Genomic DNA, 25496 nt, shown 5'->3' on the forward strand with positions numbered 1-25496 from the left:
TGCATAGGCACACCTCTTCAGTAGAAGTCATGTGAATATAAAGGCTGCAGGACTTGGCATGTAACATCTCATACTCAATTATAGCAGATAAATATTTAACTTTTAGATCAAAATGCTTTCTGTCTAGCAGAAAGAGGCTGCTTATGTCACATCTAACATGCTTATTTTAGCAAAACAGTTTGTCCATATCTATCTTTCCGGTGTTCTTTGGTGTATTAGGTGACACAGTGATGCTGTGGTGGCATACAATATATTTTACATCTGCAGCCCTTTACCTCCTTCCACTGTCTCCCAACCTTACCACAATCATAGCCTTTAGAGATGACTCCTCTGAAAATGAACAGGAAGCTAGAGAAAACCTTTCTGGCGACAGCAGAGAGCAGAAGTGTGTAAACAACTCGGAAAGATCAGATTTTACTTTTAGGATAAGAATCTAAAAACAAAGCAGAGCAAATGTTATCTTTTTCATCATTGTAAAAATCAACTCTAAGTGCCCTTTTGACTTAAAAAGTAAAATGCATCCATCACCTCATGTTAGGTTAGGTCAGGTCACTTCACCATTTAGGATGTTTCCTGATGCCTGCAAATGCTGATAGCAAAGGCAGAGATTTATTTGTTTACAGTACAATATGTCTATAGAAATAAAAATAGTCTTTTTGTTTGCGAATACCTTCTTTTCAGATGCAACATTTAAACTATATTTAAAACAGATTGCACGTGCACTCTGTGATCTATCAAGGTTCTGATAGCAAGGAATATAGGACTTAAAATGCTTTAAATTATGTAAGTCTTGGAGTTAAGTGTGGTGTGGGTTTTCTTTTGTTTTACTTTTGTTTTGTTTTTTTAACTTGTCCTATTACTGGTGCTGCTAAGTTAGACATTCCTTACTTACTGAGAGGAGCGTAAACCCTCCCTGCAGCAAATCTTCTGTAGGACTGATGCATTAAACATGTTTGTTTAGTTATCATGATACTCATAAATGTACAAGGCATGCACACACACATACACACACAAGTACACACAAGTAATTTACGTTGACACTTCTTTAGAACATGCAGGAAACAAGCTCTCTTGAACTTAAACACTTGGGGCATCTTTACTTCCCCGGCCACATGCACAAAGTTCCCAGTAAGGTTAATGGGAATTATTTATGCACGTTACACTGAAAACAAAAGCTGGCTTAGAAACTTGCAGTGTTTGCAGGAGCCAACACAATACTAAATTGATAATCACTCAGGTTAAGGTTAAAACCTGCTAAATGAAAAGGTCATGTGATGACATGCTGCATCATGGCTGCTGTTTTCAAGGGGTTTATTTGCTTTCCTGTATTTCCATTTCACTTCATTAATTTTATAACTATTTGGGTGGCATCTCATTTTCTGAAAATATTGAGGCATTTTCTTCAAATGACCATTCTGATACTGAACTTCAGTCTTTTTCAGCCATTAGTATTTTGTGTTCTGTGCCCTAACATTTCAGTTTTGCCATTCTTTACCATAGGAAGTTAATACAGGATGCGTAATAGACGTGAGTCTGAATGTTGGCTTTGGCATGGAAAATGTGAGCCTTTTTTGGTTTATTTGATCAAATAGTCACCAGAGAGTGAGTGGATTGGTCTGAGAACTAATATGGGAACCAGGTTCTAATGCGCTCTAATTTTACCTCTAGCACTAACTTTCTCTTTAGCTTTTGGCACCCTCTCAGCCTCAGCTTCTCCATCTGTAAAAAAGAGGATAATCTTTGCTTATTGTGAGCTGTTGGGAGACTTAATTGATGTTTGTAAAGGCACTGTGCAGAGATTAGCACCAGAGAAATATACATAGAGATAAAATTATAAATAAAATTCTTCAAAGAAGAAGAACGCTGTTTACATAGAGGTGTAACACAATCTTAGCGGCAGATTCTCTTACTACTAAATGTTGGTTTAAACTGCCCTGAGTTTCTTCAGTCACACAGCTAATGATCAAAATAGCTAAGGGGAAAGAAATACAAAATTAATCTCATGTGAATACTTAGAATTTAAATCAGAATTCCTGGAAATACATTCACCATTGTTTTCACGTACATCCTCTTCCTCAATAATCTGAAGATGCAGTACCTGCAGTAAAGTGGCAGGTTTGTCCAGACCTCGCTAAAATAGTGTTTCTTTTGTTCCCAGCTTTACTACTTCTAAAAATTCAAAGCTGGATCTTTTTGAAGTATCTCTAGTAAATTTGGGCTATGATAAATTCTCCCATTGTGTAATGGCTGCTTCATGGATTGGGAAATTATCATAGCCCAAATTTATAAGAGATACTCCAAAAAGATCCAGCTTTGACTCTTTTGAAGTAGTAAAATTGGGAACAGAAGAGACACTAATTCGTCTGTTTCAGTTTGTCCAGATCTAGACCATCTGATAAACTATTCCTACCATAAGACCTTGGCAACGTATCTTGAACCAACATTTTTCACAGTTATTCTTGTAGAACTTCATGATGACAGATTATTCGTCATTCTCCATCAAAGTAATTTGTTTTTAGTACTGTAGAGTTTTGGATGATGAGGATTGGAATGGAATCCTGGGTCATCTAATCCATTCTTTTGCATGAATAGTGGATTTTCCACTCTACTAATCTCAGCTGTTTTCAAAAGAAAACTTGGATACACCTTTAGGGATACATTTTCAGACTTCAGGTTGAATATGTTTATGTGCAAAGTTTTCACACCCTGAAGAGGTGCAAATACCAGTGTGTACACTTAACCAATTGTCTAACATCTGTATGCACCCAAGTTTTAGACTGTTTCAAGTGCCTGCAGGTGTGCTAAAGGTGGGCATTTGTATGGTTGTATGTTTTATGCTGATACAAGTGGAGGGCTGGTAAAGGTCCTTTTGAAAATGAACCTCTTAATGTTACGGATCTAACACCATCCCTTTATAGATTATACTACAGAATAATTTGTTTTTCTGTTACATCCTGTTCTTGCAAAAATGTACACATGTGCATAAGGCTTATACACTGTATGTATAGCACTGAGTGACTTCAGTGCTACTACTTAGAGTGTGTAAGTCTCTGCAGAATCAAGGACTTAAACTTTAGTTAAAAATGCTTTCTATTTTAAATTTTCTGGTTTTATTTTCATGACACTTCTTTAAGTGTAACAACTGTTCTCCCTCTAAATCTCAGAACTCTTAAGTGTTTGGATAGTTATATCCGCTTTTCATCATTCCTCTAGGCTGTACATGTTAAATTTCTTTACTCTCTGCATGAATCATATTTTGTAATTCCCTTATGATTCCTGAACCCCTTTGGGTTTCCCCTCCAATTTATCAGTGTTTTTTTATTTTTGTGTATCATTTTTTTAAAAAACATGATGCTTCATACTGTACAAAGGACACTAGTGTGGCCTTACTAATGCTATATTCAGTGTAATAATTCATTCCCTGTTCGGGCATCCCGTTGAATCTGAGTATCCAAAGGTCTTTGGGTCCAACCACAACCTTCAGATAAAGGGAGCTTTGGATGAAGAGTTCACACACGTAGTGCACTGAAAAAAGGCTGACCTGTTGTATAGGGGCTGTGATTTAGGGCTAAGAATGTTCTCATCCAGGGTTACTATGTCTGTACAGCTCTTGATGAGAAGTTGGGAGCGGGAGAAAGAATTCAGATTTGTTAATCAAGAGATCAAGAGGTTTAGTTACAAGGGGTTGAGTTATCTGGGCATCTGCTGTCTTGCATGAGCTCTTTTTTTGTAACATTATCACACTGAATTTGTCCAGTTCAGTATTACAGTTCACCCCATATATTCTGCTCTACATTACTACATTCTAACCATTGGTCTCTTCTCTGGTACTTCTCATTATTATTTTTCCCCTAAGCATATTGCTTTGCATTTATCAGAATTAAATCTCAACTTGTTAATAATTATCCATTTCTCCATGCTTTCAAGATCCTTTTGCAATTTATCTCTGTCCTTTTCTCTGTTCATGATCCCTCCTAAACTGGTATTATGTGTAGAGTTGATTTATACATTTACTTCATCCTCTAAACGTTTGTTAAAATACACCACAGCCCTGATTTACCAACCTCCTTTTAATAGACGCTCAGTAATATTCCTTTGGTTGTTCTAAACTTCTCACTCTGCTCTGGAACTTCTCAAGCACAGGCTCAGTGAAGATAAGGCCAGCCATTTTTACAGCCCTCCTAGGTCTGATGAGCCTTTGCCAAACTGACTGGCTTCCTCTGAAATTGAGGATAGCCAGGCCAGAAGTCTTAAAGTTTTGAAAGAACCCAGAACACGGACCTTCGAGTCTGCTGCTGGCTGGTAGGAGTCCCACTAGAAATATTAAAAATACTCAAGTTGTCCTGTTTAATGGTCTGGTTCTATAGTCCATATTTGCTGGAGTAGTTTATTTGACTTACATGAGACTACTCTGGTGAGTCAGGGCTGCGGAAGAGAGCACTTTCACAGTTCTGGGCCTATTATTAAACCTTGTGGTAAGTCACTCGGTATCACTTTCAAATGTGATGCTGTACATGTTAGAATTAAAGGTTCTCATTCTGACAGCAGGGACTCCTACCCAACTAATAATGTGGCAGGTGCAATTAGTTTAATTACTTTGGTTGATGCATGGTGTCTTCCATATCCCAAAAAACCTGGATAGACGCACACACACTCCACCTCCTGTGAGCACTTTAAGGTATTCATGCTAGTACAGAAATCTAGCCATGTTGAATGTGGCTTTTCATCTTGTTTGCTCTGGACTGAAGTCTTTGTAGATTGTTATCTAAGTCAGCTCAGAAGTTGCTGGTCTCTGTATTTGGCAATTTTTTCAACTTTTACCCACCAGAACTTCAGGAGGAAGTTGTGTGACAGCCAGAAGAGTCTGTTTATTTAGAGCATGATGTCCGTCAGAAGCATCAGTTGATGACTATATGCTTAAAGAAACAGGAATGAATTTTCGTGAGGTGAAAGTTCCATGTAAACCCCCAAGTATTTTCTGTTCTTAGAAATGAGATGGTTTGCTGTACACCAGTTGAAAGTGACCATGAAAATACAGTTTCACAAAGATGCCTGGAACTGGTGGTGAAATAATGGCAAGGCAAACAAGAAAAAGGGCTAAAAGGAAAATGTCAGAGTCACTTTCATAACTTCCCCCCTCTCCCCCTTCCCCCCCATTATTTAAAATGACCTGTTGGGAGCTTGAAATGAGAATCTGTTTTACTGACATTTATTCTCTTGCACTGTGTGCACACAGATACTGATTTGTTATTGTAGGGTTCTATGAGAACTGGGCTGCTGGCACTGAGGCAGAGACCCTCAAAGGTATTTCTTTTTAGAATTTTTATTAATTTTTTTAAAGGCATGTATTGTAGAAAGATGCGTCTTTTCCTTCGTTTCCACTCATGCATGTGGGCACACAATTTCAGACAGATACATTTGGTTTGGGTTCTCTGAAATTCAACTATGGTTCCAGTTCTTGTTCTCCCTGACCCATCCTCACAAGGTCTCTTCATGATGTACTCTGGAGTATGTCGACTACCACCCCTGCCTTCAATTCCCTTGTCTTTGGAAAAGTAATTAAGACAGTGATGGCAGCTTTAGGTGCACCTTTATATCATAGACAAGTTGGGTAGGTTTCATTATTTCTTTGAGCTCTTGTTTTTGTGCTTGATACAGCACTTATCAGGGTCATAAGAGATCATGTGTTTAGAGTTATTGCCTATAGAGACTCTTTGAGCCACCAAGATTGGTATTAATCAGGGACTCGGGGTCAGGTGTAGTACCTGAAAATACTTTTAACTTGTTTTTGGAAGCTGCCTAGATTTTAAATTGACACTGTCCCTTTTAACACCTACCTAGAAGACTGCCAGAATACAGTAATCATGTTTCCTGTTTACATGCCATTATAGTTTAAAATACAGAAATGTTTTCTGATGGCCATGGTCCATCTATCATATATGTGATGAGTGTCTAGACTGAGAACTGGATTTGGTGGTGGTCCAGAACCCTAGTGATGGGAAAGAACTCTAATAATCAAACATGTTATCTTGCTGGAAATAACCTTGATTCTGTGGCTTTACAGATTGGACTTATATTCTTCCTGACTTCTTTTTCATGTAGATATGTCTTCCACATACTTTTCTTTCAGTGGTCTTTATAATTATGTTCCTACTAAAGGCTGGACTGCATAACCATTAGAGATCTTTAACATGTGGCCTTTGTTATCCTGATGAAAATTTTGCTTTTTTTTATTGCAACAGAAATATACTGTGTCAAATGATCAAAGGGGCCTATACAATTTAATTGACAGATTTCATGTAAGCACCTGCTTACATGTGCAAAATTCAGTAATGCATGTTCAAGTCAAGGAGTTGAACATTATCTGTTGTGCAAGCACAGATGTATGTTGTGCACATACAAAATATGTAAATGCAATTTAGAGGTCCACTTGAGAATTTGACCCATTGTGGACATACTGCATTTCAGGGTCAGAGCTGATGACCCTGATTCAGGAAAGCACTTAAGCATGTGCTTAATACTTTTGACTTCAGTGGAAATTTGCTGTCTTGAAAAGGGGTGTATTACCAAATGGGGCCTCAACTGCTTTTTGTTAGAACAACCTTTTCTGGATGTCTTAGCATTTATTTTTTCTTGGCTATATGTAGCAGTCCCTTGTTACCTATTATTAGATGAAGAAACTTAGGGGAACAGGAGACTTGCTTTTTTTGAAAGTACTCCTTTTTGAATAGATATCTGACTTTCCCCTCCCTACAACAATTTATTTGTATTTCAGAGTGATAGTTACAGGAAGGAAGTTACAGGAGGAACAGTTGGCCACACCGAATATACCTGAGGTTATGCACACAAATAATGTAAATAGGAAGTAACACAGGGATATTAAATAGTAGTTCAAAGTTAAGCCGGTATTTGATGCTATAAATCAATTTGTAAACAAGTAGAAGCCGGACAATGCAGGTCAAAAGAGTATGGCATCACTATTGTGAAAATACTTAAGACACTTATGAGTTTCTCATAGTTCCTGGAAATATTCTTTTTCTGTTTTGTACATCCTGATCCTGGAAGCATTTATGCTTGTGAGTATCCACAGAAGTAGTCCCACTGAGCTGAGTTACTCTGGTTCCTTGGTTTTATTCAAATGCAATTAATGTCCTGACAGTACTAAAATAATTCCTATATTTATTGTTTTTCTTTTAAACAATTCCATTTTTATTTGTACATGGAAGAAAACTTTGATCATGAAAATAAAAAAATACTGAATATTTGAAACAAAAATAATCTGGATAGCTGAGGATCTTCCCAGTGCTGATAGTAGAATTATGTTGAATAAGTTTATGTGGAATTCCATTAATGAAGATGTTTCCTCTACATCCAATTTGAACTCCACGTGAAAGTAAGTTACAGACACATACATGCCCCTCTTTCCTCATGCTGATACAGTATATGTCCACGATGATGTAAATACAGTCTCACGCATCCCCTTCCTAAAGCTTGTAGTATTCTAAAGCAGTGGTTCTCAACCAGGGGTACATGTACCCCCTGGAAGACCTCAGTGTACCCCCAGAGGTACATCAACTCATCTGAATATTCGCCTAGTTTTACAACAGGCTACATAAAAAGCACTATCGAAGTCAGTGCAAACTAAAATTTCATAGAGACCAGACTTGTTTATACTGCTCTGTATACTATACACTGAAATATAAGTACAATATTTGTATTCCAATTTAATTTATTTTATAATTATATGGTAAAAATGAGAAAGTAAGCAATTTTTCAGTAATAGTGTGCTGTGACACCTTTGCATTTTTATTTCTGATTTTGTAAACAAGTAGTTTTTAAGTGAGGTGAAACTTGGGGCTATGCAAGACAAATCAGACTCCTGAAAGGGGTACAGTTGTCTTAAAAGGTTTATAGCAACTGCTCTTAAGGATCCTATATACATTTTCAGGGTTGTGTGTTTTTTTTTTTTTTTTTGACTCATGGACACACAGTGTATTCAGACTAGTTCATTATCCTGGCTCTGAAATGTGAAACTGAGCACAATTTTCTAGCACAAATGTGAATTCCAAATTTTATGCTGAGCCTCTCTGAGACACACCTGTAAAGTGATGTACCTCTCTCCCACTCATCTGGAGTCGTATGTAGGGTCTGTGGATTAAACTGAGCCTTACGTTTTCTGTAACAAAGCTTTTTCTTAAGTGGAATTGTGCTTTAAAGCAAAAATACATATTAGAAACACTTTGAGCCCTATTCATAAAAGATTCTTCACAAAACAGAGCTCCACATCTCTTAAGTCATACATATAAATGTATTTGAATAGGTACACAAGTTAAAGTCCTTAATTGTGTATCAAACAAATTTTAAATGTTGATGTAGTCCCCTTTCAAAAGGTACTACATTAAGGAGCACTAGGAACTTTTCATGCACACCAGCAATGTCAGTTAGTTAGGTCAGTTAGTGCAGAAAACACTAGTGTGCACTAGAGTTTACACTGCTCTGGTGTAGCCTAATGTACCATGTAGACAAGACCTAAAACTTTCCCCCTGTTATTTGCTTCCTTTGTGTACTTCATGTTCTTTGGACAACAAAACAAGACTGGTCAGAAACATTCTCTGGCATTTATCGTTCTGTGTTGTGCTTGGGTTTTCAGCATTTTTTATTTAACAACTGCTTTCATTCTTTCATTGGTTTATTTTTACTTATAAAACATTGGGTTTGGTTAATCCTTCCCCCTCCCCCCATTTTTAATACAAACTTATAAAAAGGAGCCCTAAACTACCAGATAGTCTCTTCATCTTATTTACTGAAATTGCTCACTTAGGCCCCAGTCCTGCAATAGGAGATCTGTGTGACTGGACTCATGCTAATACAGAGCCCCACTGTAGTCAATGAAACTCCACACGAGAGAGGCTCCAGCCACATGGATTTGATTGTGGGATTGGGGAAGGATGATCACATTTGTAAATTGGGGAAGACCTATATTTGAATTAAATTAAGACTTGGTAACTAAGATTGGATTTTTCAGTAAATGTAATGTTTTTATTTTATTTTTTTTAAATGGAAAGGCCTAAATAATTCTACTGTGTTTTTTACATATCTAAAATGTAAAAATTCTAGTCTTTTATTTAAAAATAAGAGTTCTTTCCCTCTAAAGAGCAGACTATGAAACACCATGTGAGACCATGATTGTTCCTCTAGTGCAGGGGTCAGCAACCTTTGGCACGCGGCTCGCCAGGGTAAGCACCCTGGAGGGCCGGGCCAGTTTGTTTACCTGCCGTGTCCGCAGGTTCGGCTGATTGCGGCTCCCACTGGCCACAGTTTGCCACTCCAGGCCAATGGGGGCTGCAGGAAGCGGCATGGGCTGAGGGATGTGCTGGCCACAGCTTCCTGCCGCCCCTATTGGCCTGGGACGGTGAACCGCGGCCAGTGGAAGCCGCGATCAGCCGAACCTGCGGACGCGGCAGGTAAACAAAGCAGCCCAGCCCGCCAGGGTGCTTACCCTGGCAAGCTGTGTGCCAAAGGTTGCTGACCCCTGCTCTAGTGCTTGTAATATCTCATTCACTTCTAAATAGGCACCATTGTGTGCTGCTGTTTTCTCTGAAGTTTTCTGAAAAATACCTGTTTCTTTGATAGGTGTAGACTGTAGAGCTTTGTGATCTGAAGAACTAGGAATTCAGTCATGTGCAGGAAACCCTAATTGTGTCAACATTCTTTGTCACAAACATAGGAATCAAATAAGCAACACTTTGATGTCTTCTAATTCAGAAATTCCAGGAGATAAAATAAGACACTCAACCTTTATTTCACAAACCATGGCATGCACTGATCTTACTTTGCAAGTTGAAGTCACTAAATTGCATACACATTAATGGCACTGTTTCCACAGCAGTCGCTACTTGTAGTCTAGTAGAAGCAAGACCTCTGACCCCAGTCTAATGCCTTAGTCACGCAACCATCCTTCTTCACTATTATTATTGTAATGGCATCACTGCCTTTAATTCTGTGGATTTTCCCAAGTTAATTATTATCACTCCCACAACTTCTGGTATTTAAATGAGTAGTGTGGTGGAGACATCCAAACCCAAATCTATTAATCTGCCACATTATGTTGATTTATGACATCTTTTAAAGAAAAGATGCAGCCATAGCAATGATATTGTCACACTTTAGGAAACAAAATCCTAATTGTGGCTGCAGAGAATCGAATTCTAGAGTCATTTTGCAATCCTGGGATTTTGGGATCAAGTTGATGTTTGTTTTATAGATTTCCTCAAATCCCATAAATTCCCAATAGAAATAATTGTATAGTAAGGGATTGAGTTAGAATCAGCTAGGTAGTGCTTTTTTGGGGTGGGGGTGGGGGGGAGGTTATGGCACCTAAGGTGGGAATTATAGGTAAAACTGGTAGCAATGTCTGTTTAAGCTTGCTGGAAACTTTCAGTTTCTTATAACTATCAAATTTTAACCATTCAGTCTGAAATTATGCATGCAGAGTGTCTGCCTCAGGCTGAATTGTTTTGGAAACTTTCAGCATAAATGGTTCAGCTGTTTCTGAGAATGAGATTGGAGGAAAAGATGTTGTTTCACCCATGTTAAAACCAATTGGTATAACTGTTTGAGATACTCTAGTGCTTCCTTGCTTCGGAGCAGGGATGAGAAATTAGGCGGGGGGGTTGCCTTTGGGTCAGAGCTGTATCTTTTACTGTTCCTATTAAACAAATTTGGCCAAGTTATAGACCTTCAAAAAATCTCACTTCATGCATTCTCAGTTGAGATGGATTAGAGTTTGGTCGCTAAATTCTTGCAGATTCTGTCTGCACTGAGAATGCTCCAGCCCAGGACTGCAGGGGCTGAGCAGGACTTTGCCTGTAATTGCTGCTTCCAGCTGCTGCAGGTTGGTATTGTGCAAGGCACAGGAACTGAGAGCAGAGAGACACACTGTCCTGTGCTCTCAGTGCTCCCCCTGCTGGTACCCTGTCATTGTGGAGGAGGTGGCAGCCTGACTTCAATGCAAAGGGGACAAGAACCAGACCCGGGGAGAGGGGAGGGGAATAGGGTTGCCAGGTGTCTGGTTTTCGACCAGAATGCCCTGTCGAAAAGGGACCCTGCCAGCTCAGCTCAGATCTGCTGACCGGACCATTAAAAGTCCAGTTGGTGTGGGGCTGGCAGGCTCCCTACCGAGATCCGTGCAGCCCCCGGTATGTCCCTCCTGTTCTTAGGCATAGAGGCCGCCATGGGGGCTCCATGCACTGCCCGAGTGCCGGCTCCATAGCTCCCATTGGTCAGGAACCATGGCCAATTGGAGCTGTGGGGGTGGCGCCTCCGGGTCAGGGCAGTGCACAGAGTCCTCATGGCCCCTGGGCCTAGGAGCCAGAGGGCCATGCAGGCTGCTTCCCGGGAGTTACCTGAGATAGGTGCTGCCCAGAGCCCATATCTCTCACCCGGTCCCGCAACCTTGTTTCTTGCATTTCCTAACTTTTGAGTGCTTGACTTTGCAACTTTAGTAATGTGCTTTTAACATAGTTTTTGTGTGTGTAATATAAATATATGACAGGTTTCAGAGTAGCTGCCGTATTAGTCTGTATCCGCAAAAAGAAGAACAGGAGTACTTGTGGCACCTTAGAGACTAACAAATTTATTAGAGTATAAGCTTTCGTGGACTACAGCCCACTTCTTCGGATGCATATAGAATGGAACATATATTGAGGAGATATATATACACACATACAGAGAGCATAAACAGGTGGGAGTTGTCTTACCAACTCTGAGAGGCCAATTAATTAAGAGAAAAAAAACTTTTGAAGTGATAATCAAGCTAGCCCAGTACAGACAGTTTGATAAGAAGTGTGAGAATACTTACAAGGGGAGATAGATTCAATGTTTGTAATGGCTCAGCCATTCCCAGTCCTTATTCAAACCGGAGTTGATTGTGTCTAGTTTGCATATCAATTCTAGCTCAGCAGTCTCTCGTTGGAGTCTGTTTTTGAAGTTTTTCTGTTGTAATATAGCCACCCGCAGGTCTGTCACTGAATGACCAGACAGGTTAAAGTGTTCTCCCACTGGTTTTTGAGTATTTTGATTCCTGATGTCAGATTTGTGTCCATTAATTCTTTTGCGTAGAGACTGTCCAGGAACCTATCCTTGTAACAAACCCCGATGCCAACTCTGTCCACATATCTATTCAAGTGACATCATCATAGGACCTAATCACATCAGCCATACCATCAGGGGCTCGTTCACCTGCACATCTACCAATGTGATATATGCCATCATGTGCCAGCAATGCCCCTCTGCCATGTACATTGGCCAAACCGGACAGTCCTACGCAAAAGAGACTATATTACAACAGAAAAACTTCAAAAACAGACTCCAACGAGAGACTGCTGAGCTAGAATTGATATGCAAACTAGACACAATCAACTTCGGTTTGAATAAAGACTGGGAATGGCTGAGCCATTACAAACATTGAATCTATCTCCCCTTGTAAGTATTCTCACACTTCTTATCAAACTGTCTGTACTGGGCTAGCTTGATTATCACTTCAAAAGTTTTTTTTCTCTTAATTAATTGGCCTCTCAGAGTTGGTAAGACAACTCCCACCTGTTTATGCTCTCTGTATGTGTGTATATATATCTCCTCAATATATGTTCCATTCTATATGCATCCGAAGAAGTGGGCTGTAGTCCACGAAAGCTTATGCTCTAATAAATTTGTTAGTCTCTAAGGTGCCACAAGTACTCCTGTTCTTCTTTTTATAAATATATGATTATGCAAATTCTTTCTACCAGTGGAATGGCTACTAATTCTTGAGGGGCAGAGTTATGAGTGCATTATACTCAGGAGTTCTCAAATGTGGCAATAAAATCTTTATACCACAACCTACCATCATGTGTCTTGTGTTACCCACGTTTGTCTTATTTTGTTAAGTTTCTTGTGTGTCTTTGTCAGATGTGATGTCTTGGAGGCAGGAGCTGTCTCTTTCTTTGTGTTTGTATGGCACCTAGCATAATGGGGCCCTACGTACAGAGTAGAATACTATCCCATAATAGAGTAATAAGTGTAATTCTAAACGGGGTCGGCAACCTTTCAGAAGTGGTGTGCCGTGTCTTCATTTATTCACTCTAATTTAAGGTTTTGTGTGCCAGTAATACAGTTTAACGTTTTTTAGAAGGTCTCTTTCAATAAGTCTATAATATAGAACTAAACTATTGTTGTGTGTAAAGTAAATAAAGTTTTAAAAATGTTTAAGAAGCTTCATTTAAAATTAAATTAAAATGCAGAGCCCCCCGGACCGCTGGCCAGGACCTGGGCAGTGTGAGTGCCACTGAAAATCAGCTCGCGTGCTGCCTTCGGCACACGTGCCATAGGTTGCCTACCCCTGTTCTAAACATTACACTTTTTAATTAGACAGTCTCTAGTAGTAAATTGCTAGGGAAAGTAAAACATATGAGCCCAACACACCATTCCTTTTATGAGTAGTCCCATTGACATCAGCATGATGCTGCCTTGAATAAGGGCTGCAGGATTGGGCTTGAAGCCCTTAAATAGATTTAAAATAAACAAGAAACTTCCCCATGAAATGTGTAAAAGAAGGACTTTCCCCTTTGGATGCATTGTACAGTATGGGAATGGTATTGACCTCTACTCCACTATGCAGAGTTAAGACAATACCGTGTTTTAGATCCTTTTGAGTGAAAGCCTAACTGTGTCATGAAGGGGCAGATGGCACAGGTGGTTTCATTTCATCTTCGGGAGCCTGCATTTATATCTGGTTTAGGTTGGAGATGAAATAAGTTTGGTGGTCTCAGCCTCATGGGCATTTGTCCATATTACAAAACCACCATATAATTTGTCAGGACTCAACACTGTGGCAGCTTCTGCTTAGCAGGTGCCCAGAACTAGGATAGCAGTTGAGGAATAAACTGTGTTGGCAGAGCTACATGGGGAAGTTTGCACGTAGTCTGCCTACACTATGTGCTGTAGCCAGTTCTTTGAAACTCTCTTTTTCAAAAAGTATTTACACTAAATAAAACAGAGCAAAAAAGAAAACAGAAAGCAAAGCACTGCTGTATTTTGTTCACTGTTAACTTAGAGGCCAAGAAGAGTACAGCTGTTTGGAGCACAGATGCATTGTGATAGGCTGTTCACTTTAAAATATGCAGCCTGTTCTAGATATAAAGGATAAATAAAAGGAGGAGAGAATGTTGGCTAAAGTTTAGATTTTCTAGAGCTGGGCAAAAAGAATGTTGAATTCTACATAAAACTGTATCACCTTTTTTTGGAATTTGTGAAAATTACTCTTTTTAAATTAAAAACCCCAAACCCACAAAAACTTAAAGGAAGATCACTGCCCATAGATAGTAGTCTCTTGGGGTGCTGCTTCATCACTGTCTCTCTGAAGTCTTCTTGCTCGTTCAATATCTGCCCATTCCACTTGCCCATAACTGAGCTCTAATGATCCTAGTTGCCTCTGCTTCCCTGAGACATCTTGAGCCTTACTAACATTTTTGATTATTAAGAACACATTGAAACTACAATTCCATATGTCCAGGATAAGTTGGACTTGGTAGCAAATAGGTTGGGGAAGTTAACATGGGCAGCTGAGCAGCACAAACACTAAAGCCTGGTCTACCCTTAAAAGTTTTACCAGCATATCTGTTTTGATTAGGGGATTGATCTTTTTACCAAAATAATTATAATGGTTAAAGACCTAGTGTGAATGAAGTTAGACTGGTATAAAGGTGACTTAGGCCTGATCTACACTAAACAGTTAGGTCAACTCAGCTACATTGCTCAGGGATGTGAAAAATGCGCAGCACCCTGAGTGATGACATGAAGTCAACCTAACTCCTGGTGTAGATAGTGCTAAGCCAATGGAAGAATTTTTCCATTGACCTCGCTACCACCTCTCAGCATATGTAACGCTTCAGTGTAGACACTGCAGTGTTGCAGCTGCAGTTGTGCCACTGTAGACAAGCCCTTATATCACTATAGTTGTTCCTCCTTCTGTATATACTGTATGGAGCCCATTAATACTGGTATAATTGTGTGTCCATACTGGGGTATGGAAGGGTGGTATCGCTAGCTATACTGGCACAATTAAAGTGGTACAACTTTCTAGTGTAGAGAAGCGCTTACTAATTGTCCTACCAGTGGCACAACAGGTAACATATGTCAGGAGTATAAGAAGCACTTTGAAAGACTTTTCTTTTAATGTGTATATTATATTTCTCTATATATTTGTGTAAATAATTTACATTTAATGTAATCTGAACAAGTTGGCAGCTGTAGTTAAAAAAATGCTTTGGAGTAGAAGAAATGATTTAGCAGTTTTTGTCTAAATGTATATGAACAAGTCCTGTCCAGAAATTATCATATTTGTAATAAAGTAAAATGGAGAATGCTTCCTAATTCCAGTTTGTGTGTCAGAAAGTTCCACACACTTCCGCTAACTTTGGTGCCCTTTGAAGTTGCATTTGAACTACTTTATCTCCAGTAAGAGCCTATCAATATTTTTGTGTAACGTTAAAACTATTTAGGAGAAAGTCTTTCTGCTACACTAAAACATCTGTTAAAAATTAGTTGTACATAGTACTGTTGCCAGGTATTGAAGAATAGTTTTAATATAGTACATGTTGTTACTACATCTATAATAGTGTATGTTCCTTACTATATCCAAACCTATTTTTCCATGATCCAGTACTGAACTGCTGCTAGCAGTTCACCTTTTTTGCTCCGCTGGCTGGTGTGTCTAAATTGAGACCCAGTGTAAGAGGATACAAGTTTATTGGAATTGCATCCTCTTACACCAGATCTGAATTTGACCTTTAATGTGTTTAGTTCTAGAGCAGTGGTTCTCAAACTTACTTGATTGCACCTTCTTTGTGTCTGTAGTAATTTACCTCCTTCCCTTCCCTGCCCCCCACCGCCGCCACACAGGTACATATACAGATATGCCACGGTGGGTGCTTCACTTGAATCAGTTTCGGCTTCTTTGTTTTTCATTTGGAGTTGGGGTTTTTCCGTTGCATGTTACCTATTTTTCCTATCCATTGTAATAAGAGCAAAAGTGAAACTGTGATTGTGGTTCATGCTTACTATTAAATGTGTACACCATGTCGTAACAAACGGATTAACATATAGAGGGTAACGACTTTGTATAATGCTATGCAAGCTTAACAGAAATCCGTCAAAATGCACAGCGCCATCTGAGGACCTGACTTGTCTGGAGGAATCAGTTTTGCTAGTTATTCATTGCTGTGGGTAAAATGTACACAGTAAGTTTTCTTCCCTAAAGCTGCTTGCACCCCCTAGAATACATTTTGCACCCTCCACTGCTAGTTTTGTTAACTTAAGATTTCATTCTAACAGCATTGCTGTCAGCTGCGCGATGCTTTGCGGTGTCTAGTACCACCCCCAATTCCAAGTAGTAGCTAAAGGACACAGCTGAGTTTCAGAAGAATGAGTCTAACAATATATGCATATTGATTTCCTACTTAACATTTTTAACTGCATCAGAAACCAGTGGTAAAATGAAAATAAAAACCACTGGATGCTTCGCCACACTAGCTGAAGAATGTATTTTAGATGACTGTTTCAAGAGAGAAAGCAGGAAGATCTTGACAAATATTCCTTTTGCTTCATTATGGAAGTTTTAACAAAAGCTTTTGTTAATCGGTATTCTCTTTCTCAAAGTTGATCACAAATTTTGAAGAGTTTTGTGAAGTTTCTAGGCAGAATTTCTCTTAGGGTGCAGGTATATACGTCTTATTGAGTCATCTCTGTTGCAGACTTGCATGTACACAGACACGCTCTGTCTCATTTTCTGGGTCAAATTTTGAAAAATTAGTGCTTAAGTTGCATTTGTAAGATCAAGTAAGTACACTTGAAAACCAGAAACTGTGGAATGGGATTTCATATACAGATGGATACTTGCACATGCAATTGCTTGTTTTATGTGTGTAGACGCATACAGTACTATGAGTGTAATTACCATGTGCAGAACTTTTCCTCTCATTGAAAGTTTGGCACACTCTGTTTCTCAGAACCTAAGGGTTCCCTAAAACTGTAAATTGCAACTGTAACAGGGTCCACGACCTGCCCCTCTTCCTGGGGGCCCGCTTGCTGCCCCCCAATAAGGCTCAGAGAGGCTTCAGGGTTGTGCAACATCCGTGTCTTTATTTACTTAAAGTTGTTCCACCACCAATGTCTGTCTATATACCAGCTGTACAGGATTATCCACCTCTTTTACAGGCAGAGTCAGCCTTCAGCTAGGAGGCCTCCAGTTCCCTCCCACACTGACTTCTCCCTGGCTGCCCCCTGCCTTCTGGCTCCCGCCCAGCCTTTATAGCCCTTGGCTTGTCAGGCCAGCAGGTGTTCCCAATCCTCAGGCTGGCATCAGGCCTTTTCCATCAGCCCCAATCTGCTTCCCATGATTGGAGCTGACTGGGCAGGGGCTAATTAGGTGCTTTTGCACCAGCACCTTGCTACACAACCTATTAATTTCATATCTGTAACACCCAAAATGTTTTAAAGAGAGTAAAGTAAATCTTACAAAAATAAGATGAAAATCTGGATAAAATATGTGGCTGCCATTTTGAATTTACAGTCCCTGCCTGAAGAATATTTTCTCTTTATTTTTGGAGGGAAATTAAGATGACTTTGTCTCCTGCGGACAAAAAACCCAAACAACTGAAAAAGCAAATACTTCCCTAGAAATGACATAATCCTACATCCCTTGTTTTTAAAATCATGATTTACTCAATAGATGTAATTCATCCTGGGTGGAACTCCATTGTAGCCAGTGCACTGGCATTATGTTTCATCAAATGAATTCCTGTAGAATTTCTGAATCTCTTATATTGGATAGTAGGACTTAGTGGAATGTTAAGAGAGGCTGATCTTCTCATCACATTAATTCTGTTCACTAGTATGCATTATCAAAATAATTTGTATCCTATGGATAATGATTAATTATGAATATTGACTGAACAGGATTCAAAGTATTTATAGACAGAACTGAAGAAAAGCCGTATCCTTCCTTATATCTATTCTAAATGTAGTTTAGATCCTATCTGTATTCGGTCAGAGGGAAAAGAATTAATTTTATACTCTCAGCTGAGTAATTACGTTCACCTAAGTCCTCTTGAGTGCACCTTGTTCAGTTTTTGTGACTTGAAGTGGTGTGGTGTACACTCTTGGGGTTTAATTTCTTTTTTTTCTCTTCTGCTTTACTGAACAGCTGTCTTAGTATGGGCAGTGTAACTTGATATAATAGCATATTTTTGCCCTAGTCTATTAGCACAGATTTGTAATGGTTGTTTTGGAAAATGTGCTATGAATTTATTGCAAGACCTTCACACTGGAGTAGTTAATTCAACTTTACAAATCCCTGGCACTTGACTTTCATCTTTCATAACAAAACTGAATCTGTGACTTGATGCATTGAAGTGAGCAAAACAAAATGGTACTTTAACAGCGGTGTTTACTTTGATCATTTTTCAACGTTTGTGCCCTAATCTTTCACGTAGTACAAATTGCTTTACCAGAGTAATGGGGCAGGAGCCCATGGACTGTTTTTGTAGTTTGGTTGCTGTGGTGATATTCAGCCTTCCATGAAACTATCATCTCCAGGGAAACAGAAACCTCTGCAGCTGTCTTAACCTTGTAGATATTGTGTATGTTTAATAGAGGCCTTAAAAGAGCTTTTTACAAACTGTATAGACAGTCGTTACATACATAAGCACCCACACAAATATTGTTTGCTAGGTAATACTTGCTTTAGTTTGATAACATGTTTTATAGGGGACACAGCTATCTTTTTGAACTCATATTTAATAGTTTTAAAGCTTTTTACAGCATATATTAAATGATTATTCTAACTGACCTGACAACTAGACATTTGTATGTATCATTTCCCATCTGCAACTATATATTTTGTTGTTGGAACAATTGCCAAAGCAAGAATGATTTTTTTTAAATGAATTTGCCATCATTTTTGAGTGTGTGTGTTTTGGCATAGCCCTAAAGTTAAATTTTGTCCATGAATGAGCTAAAATATTCTTTTAGTGCCTAGAAATTTATAACTTGGGGGAGTGAGTGAGTGTGACCCAAAGGAGGCTAAGAGATAGGCAGACACATTCTGGAAGAACAGTACTATTTTGACATACAAAGCTTCTGGGACTTAAGCTTAACTGAAAGGACTGTTTAAAAGCATGCCCAGAAATGTTAGATTAATGTTTATGAAAATGTTGACTGTGATACATCAATAAACAAGTGAAACCTTCATCAAGGGAGGATACTGGGACATATGTGCTTATTTACTATTAATATTCCAGGGGAATTGGTGAAAGCTCCATCATTTAGGACATTTTAAAAGGAGGCTGGAGAAAGCAATAGAAACTATGTTGTAGCTGACTGGTAGATGAACTAGATGACCTAATAACTCTTTGCCTCATTTAATTATTCACTTTTTATTTTATGTTGATATTGTCTCACTCAAGTGCTCAGGCAGAATTACAAGTGCCATCTAAAATGGAGGATGCCTGTTTAATAGCTGTTGGCTAAGATATCATGATGTTAAATGCAACAAAAATGTAACACATATAAATAGTTTAAATTAAATTTAGAAGGATGGATGGGGGAGTATCACTTCATAAGGCATCATATAAAATAGAGTAACTTCCCTAATGCTTTCAGGTAAATCATGGGTGAAATTCTGGCCCCATGAGTCTTTCACTGTGAACTTCAGTGGAGCCAGGTTTTGACACTGTCTTCATAGCTGTTTGTACAGAGCCTAACATGGTGGGGCTGCGATTCTTATTGGGGTCTCTTGGCACTACATAATACAAATATTTAATAATAATAATAAGCATTCAGTCTGACAAAATACAAAAAGAGAACAAGAAGGAAAAACTTTCTATGTAACTTGTCTCTTCTACAAACATTTTCCTTAAATACATTCTGGCTTAATGGTTTGAAATAGTCAAATACCCTTTTATTAATTTGTTTATGTAGTACTTGCAGTATGCTAGACACTGACCAGACTTTGAAGAGGGGGAAGTCCCTGCCTTGAGCTCACAGTCGAAGAACAGATAGGCACTCAGAGTTTCGGGGAAGAGGAACAACAAATAGGGTTCTTTTTATACATGTCTGCTAGATTCATTGTTAGCAGCATGGCAGAAGTGGTTTATGAAGAGGGACTTAGATGTAAGCAAATGAGCTCAGGGAGGTGGTACCGTACATAAGGAACGTTGTCAAGGAGGCAGTCGTGCAAGAAGCTGATGGACAAGCAGAAGAAGTTGGGAACAGTTGGCAGAACCAAAGTGGCAAGAAGCTTGACAAGGCCAGATAAGCAGAGAGAGGCAGAGTTTTACACAGAGATTTGAATGTGCTGACATAGCTTACACTTGATGCAATAGCACTTTGTGAGCCAGTGGAAGGATTTAAAGAGGGGAGTGACATGATCAAAAATGGCTGCCACACTGCAGGGCAGAGGGATGGGGAAGATGGTGATGATGTCAACAGTGTTACAGAAGAGAGGCAAGTGGAAAAGTTATTTGCTCAGTGTGCCCCAAAAGAAAAATAGGAGGAAACTACACCTGACTGTGGATCAAGAGCTAAATTAAATATATTGTAGAAATCTCATTGTGCTGGTACCTAGATTATTTATTCGGGTTTTAAAACCTGACAGACCCATTAGCAAAAAAATAGCAAATGACAGGAATGGAGGTGGGGGATAAGGGCCTAATGGAGACTCACTGACTTAGGTGGGACCTGAGGAGTAATGACACTGAGAGTGTGGGTCCCGAAGGCTTGAGAATTCCATCCACTCTGGTGGAACATCATCACAGAGTCTGCTAGAAAAGTGTACATTTTTTTGCACTTTATTTCCTTGGAGTCTGGGTCTAAGAGGCTTCCAGACTGAGTTTCAGATAAGTTTTTTGTGTATTTGTTTTTTGTTTGGAGAGGATAACAATGCAAAATTGTGTTGGTTTTGTGTGTGAGAGAGAATTTTCAGAAAAAGTTAGATTTTACTTGTGAAAAATTCCTTTTCAATTTTAACTTTCTGTGACTTTTCCAAAGGACCAGCATGCACTTTTCTTTCTGGAATGTGGGAAGACTGTGACATATAGTGTAGCTCCTCCCTGTCCTGTCATCCCAGCCAGGAACCACACAATAGTTGCAAAGAGGGCAGTGTTGTGTCTGTACAGCAGGTGCCATGTGCTGAAGCCTGTGGGGGAAAAGCCAGATGCAGCAATGATGATTTAAAAAACCAAAGAGTGAAATAACAACCAAAACTTACTGGAATAATAACCAAGAATTCTTATGGCACATCCAGTCAGGGTAATTCCTCTGACTGTCTGGCCTCAGCAGTGTGGTCGTTTTTTTTTTTTTTTTTTTTTTTTGTCTCTCACAACTTTGCTGACAAGCAAAAATCTTCAGAAAGTCTAAGATGGAGTCAAACTTTGTACTTCATTATGTGGACTCTAGTTGTTAGTTTTGAACACAGTTGTTTGAGGTCAGTTTAAATATAGATAATGATGTAGCTTCATTGCCTTATTTTCCAGTGGATCCTTACCAGGTGCTGCAGAGATGGAATTTGCTGGGTCTGTTAGTAACAGGGTATATACTGTGTTATGAATTTCTAATCAGAACTCCCTATTAAAATCAACTGGAGTAAGTCTTTAAAAAAAATACAAGGCTAATAAATTAATAATATTTTCTAATCTTGTGCATCAAGTATCTGATTCTTAATTTTTCTATATAGAGGTTTTTTTGAGGTGTTCTCTTAATTTTTTAAAAAGTCACAGAGGACTTATAATTAAGATTTACTACCCTACTGGGTAGGAAAGAGGTATATTAGAGTCACAGGGTCCAGAAAGAATCAGCTGTTGTTGATGGCACCAAGAATAGGGTTGCAAGGCATCCGGGTTTCGACCAGAACGCCCAGTCAAAAAGGGACCCTGGCAGCTCTGGTCAGCACCGCTGACTGGGCCACTAAAAGTCCGGTTGGTGGTGCAGTGAGGCTAAGGCAGGCTCCCGGCTTGTCCTGGCTCTGTGTGGCTCCCGAAAGTGGACAGCATGTTTGGTTCCGAGGCTCAGGGGCGGCCACGGGGTCACCGCATGCTGCCCCCGCTCCAAGCGCTGACTCTGCATCTCTCATTGGCCGGGAACCGTGGCGGCGGCGCTTGTGGGATCAGGCAGCACACAGAGCCCCCTGGCTCCTCTGCCTCGGAGCCAGAGGGACCTGCCAGCCACTTCCAGGAGCCGCCTCAGGTAAGTGTCGCCTGGAGCCTGCACCCCGAACCTCTGCCTGTACCCCAATCTGCTGCCCCAACCCTGAGCCCCCTTCTATACCCAAACTCTGTCCCGGAGTCCACACCTCCTCCCATACTCCAACCCCCTGTCCCAGTCCTGAGCCCCCTCCCGCACTCAAACTCCCTCCTGGAGCCCGGAGCCCGCATCTCACACTACAATCTCCTGCCCTAGCTCCCTCCTGACCCCAAGCCCCTCGGTCCCAGGCCAGAGCCCCCTCCTGCACCTCTCATCCCCAGCCCTACCCCAGAGCCCACACCCCCAGCCAGAGCCCATGCCCCCTCCCGCACTCCAAACCCCTTGGCAGGGAATGGATCACTTGGTGATTACCTGTTCTGTTCTGTTCATTCCCTCTGGGGCACCTGGCATTGGCCACTTTTGGAAGACAGGATACTGGGCTAGATGGACCTTTGGTCTGACCCAGTATGGCCATTCTTACGTTCTTATGTTATGTTTGGTTTAACCCTAAATAACACATCCTCCCCAGGTCTCTTCCCTGGGTGTTCCCTTTTGGCTGCTCTCATCCTCTCCACTCAATGTCTATAGCAAGGTTCATCCTTTTCTTTGTTTCCTACAGACAGAGTTGCTGGCCACGCTTGTATCTCTCATCTTGCCCTTTGAATTTGAGTGTGATCAAAGGTCTAGGGAGGATTTCATCTCCTCAGTCATTGGGTGGAGATCTTCATTCTCCAAGCAAGATGAATATATTGTGCTCCCCCAGCCAGCTACCTTTCTCTGTCTCTGCAGCACATCCTGTTGCTCTAGAGACAGCAGAAGGCACTACAGATTGATCAGTGACCTGTGGGCATTGCTGGCTTGGGGAGAAGAGGAGGAAGCTGGTAATCTGTGTGGCAAAGGCTTGTGGGATATAGTAGTAGAGCAAGGTCTATTGGCTGGAGAACCCTACCTATAATCTTAGTAAGATATACTGTACTAAGAGCCATTCTAAAAAATGAACCTTTATTGCAACAGTGTAGTTGATTTGATTGCTCTTTGATATTCCGAATACCAGCTAGTCTCAAACTTCTTCATAGTGTGAATCACACAAATAGTCTCTTGGGCACTCCACTCCTATTAATCTTTATGTGGAACACCTCCCCTCCCGTTGATGGCCATGTGGGTCATCTAACTTTCCTTTCATTGTCTTGTGGGACCACCTTTAAGGAGGCAGCAATCTACTACTGCTATTGATATTCTCCCTAGAAAGAATAGAGCACTGGCTGTGTTCCTAGCCTGTTGATCATAGATGATTTTTTTCTGTTCCTTTGTTCCCTGCAGGTCTAGGGACATACAGGGGCTTGGTTATAAAGCCCATTATTTTGTAATGTAAAGTCTCGTTTACCATACCTGTTTCCACATGGTCCTTTTGGAAATTCTATTAATTTTCTTCTTATGTATTCCTTTGTAGGCCTAGATTTCTGTTGGAATCCCTTCTCTAGGAAGGTCAGGGCTGGTGTAATGGTATCATCTTGTGTTACTGGACTGGTTCCTCTTGTGTGTAATTTTGTTTTTGTTTGGTGCTGGTTGTTTTTTTGTATTTCCCAGGTGTGATTTCAGTCCCATCAATATCAGCATGTTCAGGCCTCTTGCTAGACAACCTCTGCAGCCTTTCATTTAGAGATCAGATATCTGAGCTTCCCTTGCAAGTTGCAGTTCTTTTGGTTTATCTCTGTGTTCTCTAACCCTCAGTTTAGTGGTTTGACCTTCTGCCCACACTATTTTTGATCAACATTTGCCAAGGTTTTCTTAAACACTTTTGCAGCACTTTGCAGCTTCAGAACACAAATGATAACACAGACTGACAGTTTTGGAGAAGGCTAATCCATCAGTCTTGGGTCATAAGGTCTGAATTCTAGAAACCTTAATGTATGTAAAGATGACCTGTTATTCAATCAGAGTTTTATATTTAATTTTGTTTTAAACAGTTAGAGGGAAATAGTCACAACTTTTTCTGTTGCTCTGCAGGTCACGTTACATTTGAATCCCATTTCCTCAGTGCACGTTCACCATAAGCCTGTGGTGTTCCTACTGAACTCTCCTCAGCCCCTGACCTGGAAGCTGAAAACAGAAAGATTGGCATCTGGAGTCCAAAGATTTTTCTTCGTAAGTATACCGAGTCCTCTGCCGCTCTGTAACACAACATGTGGAGTGAATGATATTCATTTTGAAAGATTTTAAGCGTATCTTTAAAAAACTTAACAGAAGATCAAGTTTCAGTGTGGGACTCTGGGGAGCTATTAGGTGGCATGGGAAAGCAGTTTGGGAAAGTGCCCAGTTACTTATGTGAATTTAAAAAAAAAAAAACTGGTTTTGTGGAATCTACCTATTGTGTGATTATTAACTCTAGCAGTACTTCTAGTTTGAGAAGTTGTGTAGCCTAGGACATAACACCAGTCCTGATTAGAAGTTTTGAATGTACTATAATGCTAAAAACATCAGAGCAATAGGACATCTTACAAGTAGCTGCTAAGTGTGTGGTCTGTCACCAAAATACAAATATGTATAAGCTGAGCTTCTCGTGTGTACAATGCAAAGTTTATTGCTGACGTGAAGTTTTGTTGCACTGCTGAGAAGGACCAAACGAAGCCATTAGTGTTTCTCAAAAGGTTGGAGCACTGCTTATATGGCAAGCTCCAAATGCTACCTACTGTTTGTAAATCATGTTCTTTCAGTTTGCCAGGACATTCAAGTTTGCTATTTGTAGTGAAACAGACTGGTTGTTTGGATTAGATTTTTCGCATATGACATAATGTCTAAGGATGAGTCTTCTCTATTAGAATTGCAGCTTTACTATTTTGAATCATAATCTCAGAAGTAAACATTATTATTTATAGCTGCAGGATATCCATCTGGGGCTTAATTTTGCTTTTAAGGCACAGCTGGCAGTGGTGGACAGTACAGTGGTGCACTGTCCAGAGAGAGTCATTGTGCCTCAGGTAAAATGCCACCAGGAGTGCAAGGTGAGGAGGATGCACTGTGTACTCCCCCTGCAGCTGGCTAACTGTGATGCTAAACTCCAGTAACCCTGGTGTTCAGTGGAATGCAAGAGCTGCTATTTTCCTCAAGCCCCATTGAAGGTGCAAGAGAAGAGGGGGGTTTGAGCCCCTAATGTGTTAAGCTTTGAAGGACCTAATCCTTAGGGTTACCATTCGTCCAGATTCCCCCCGGACATGTCCGGA

The 25496-nt window shown here is 40.0% G+C and overlaps 1 protein-coding gene across 4 annotated transcripts in view; it reads left to right on the plus strand.

Moving 5' to 3' along the window:
* The window catches only part of TGFBR3 (transforming growth factor beta receptor 3), a 174333-nt gene that overhangs the window by 84778 nt on the left and 64059 nt on the right, over positions 1-25496 (plus strand). For all 4 annotated transcript variants that reach the window (XM_054036520.1, XM_054036519.1, XM_054036517.1 and 1 more), the window contains exon 4: positions 24283-24420. In XM_054036520.1, coding sequence (XP_053892495.1) covers positions 24283-24420 — 138 coding nt within the window. The remainder of the gene's footprint in view (positions 1-24282; positions 24421-25496) is intronic.

The sequence above is a fragment of the Malaclemys terrapin genome, chromosome 8 (assembly GCF_027887155.1).
Source record: "Malaclemys terrapin pileata isolate rMalTer1 chromosome 8, rMalTer1.hap1, whole genome shotgun sequence".
Lineage (NCBI taxonomy): Eukaryota > Metazoa > Chordata > Testudines > Emydidae > Malaclemys > Malaclemys terrapin.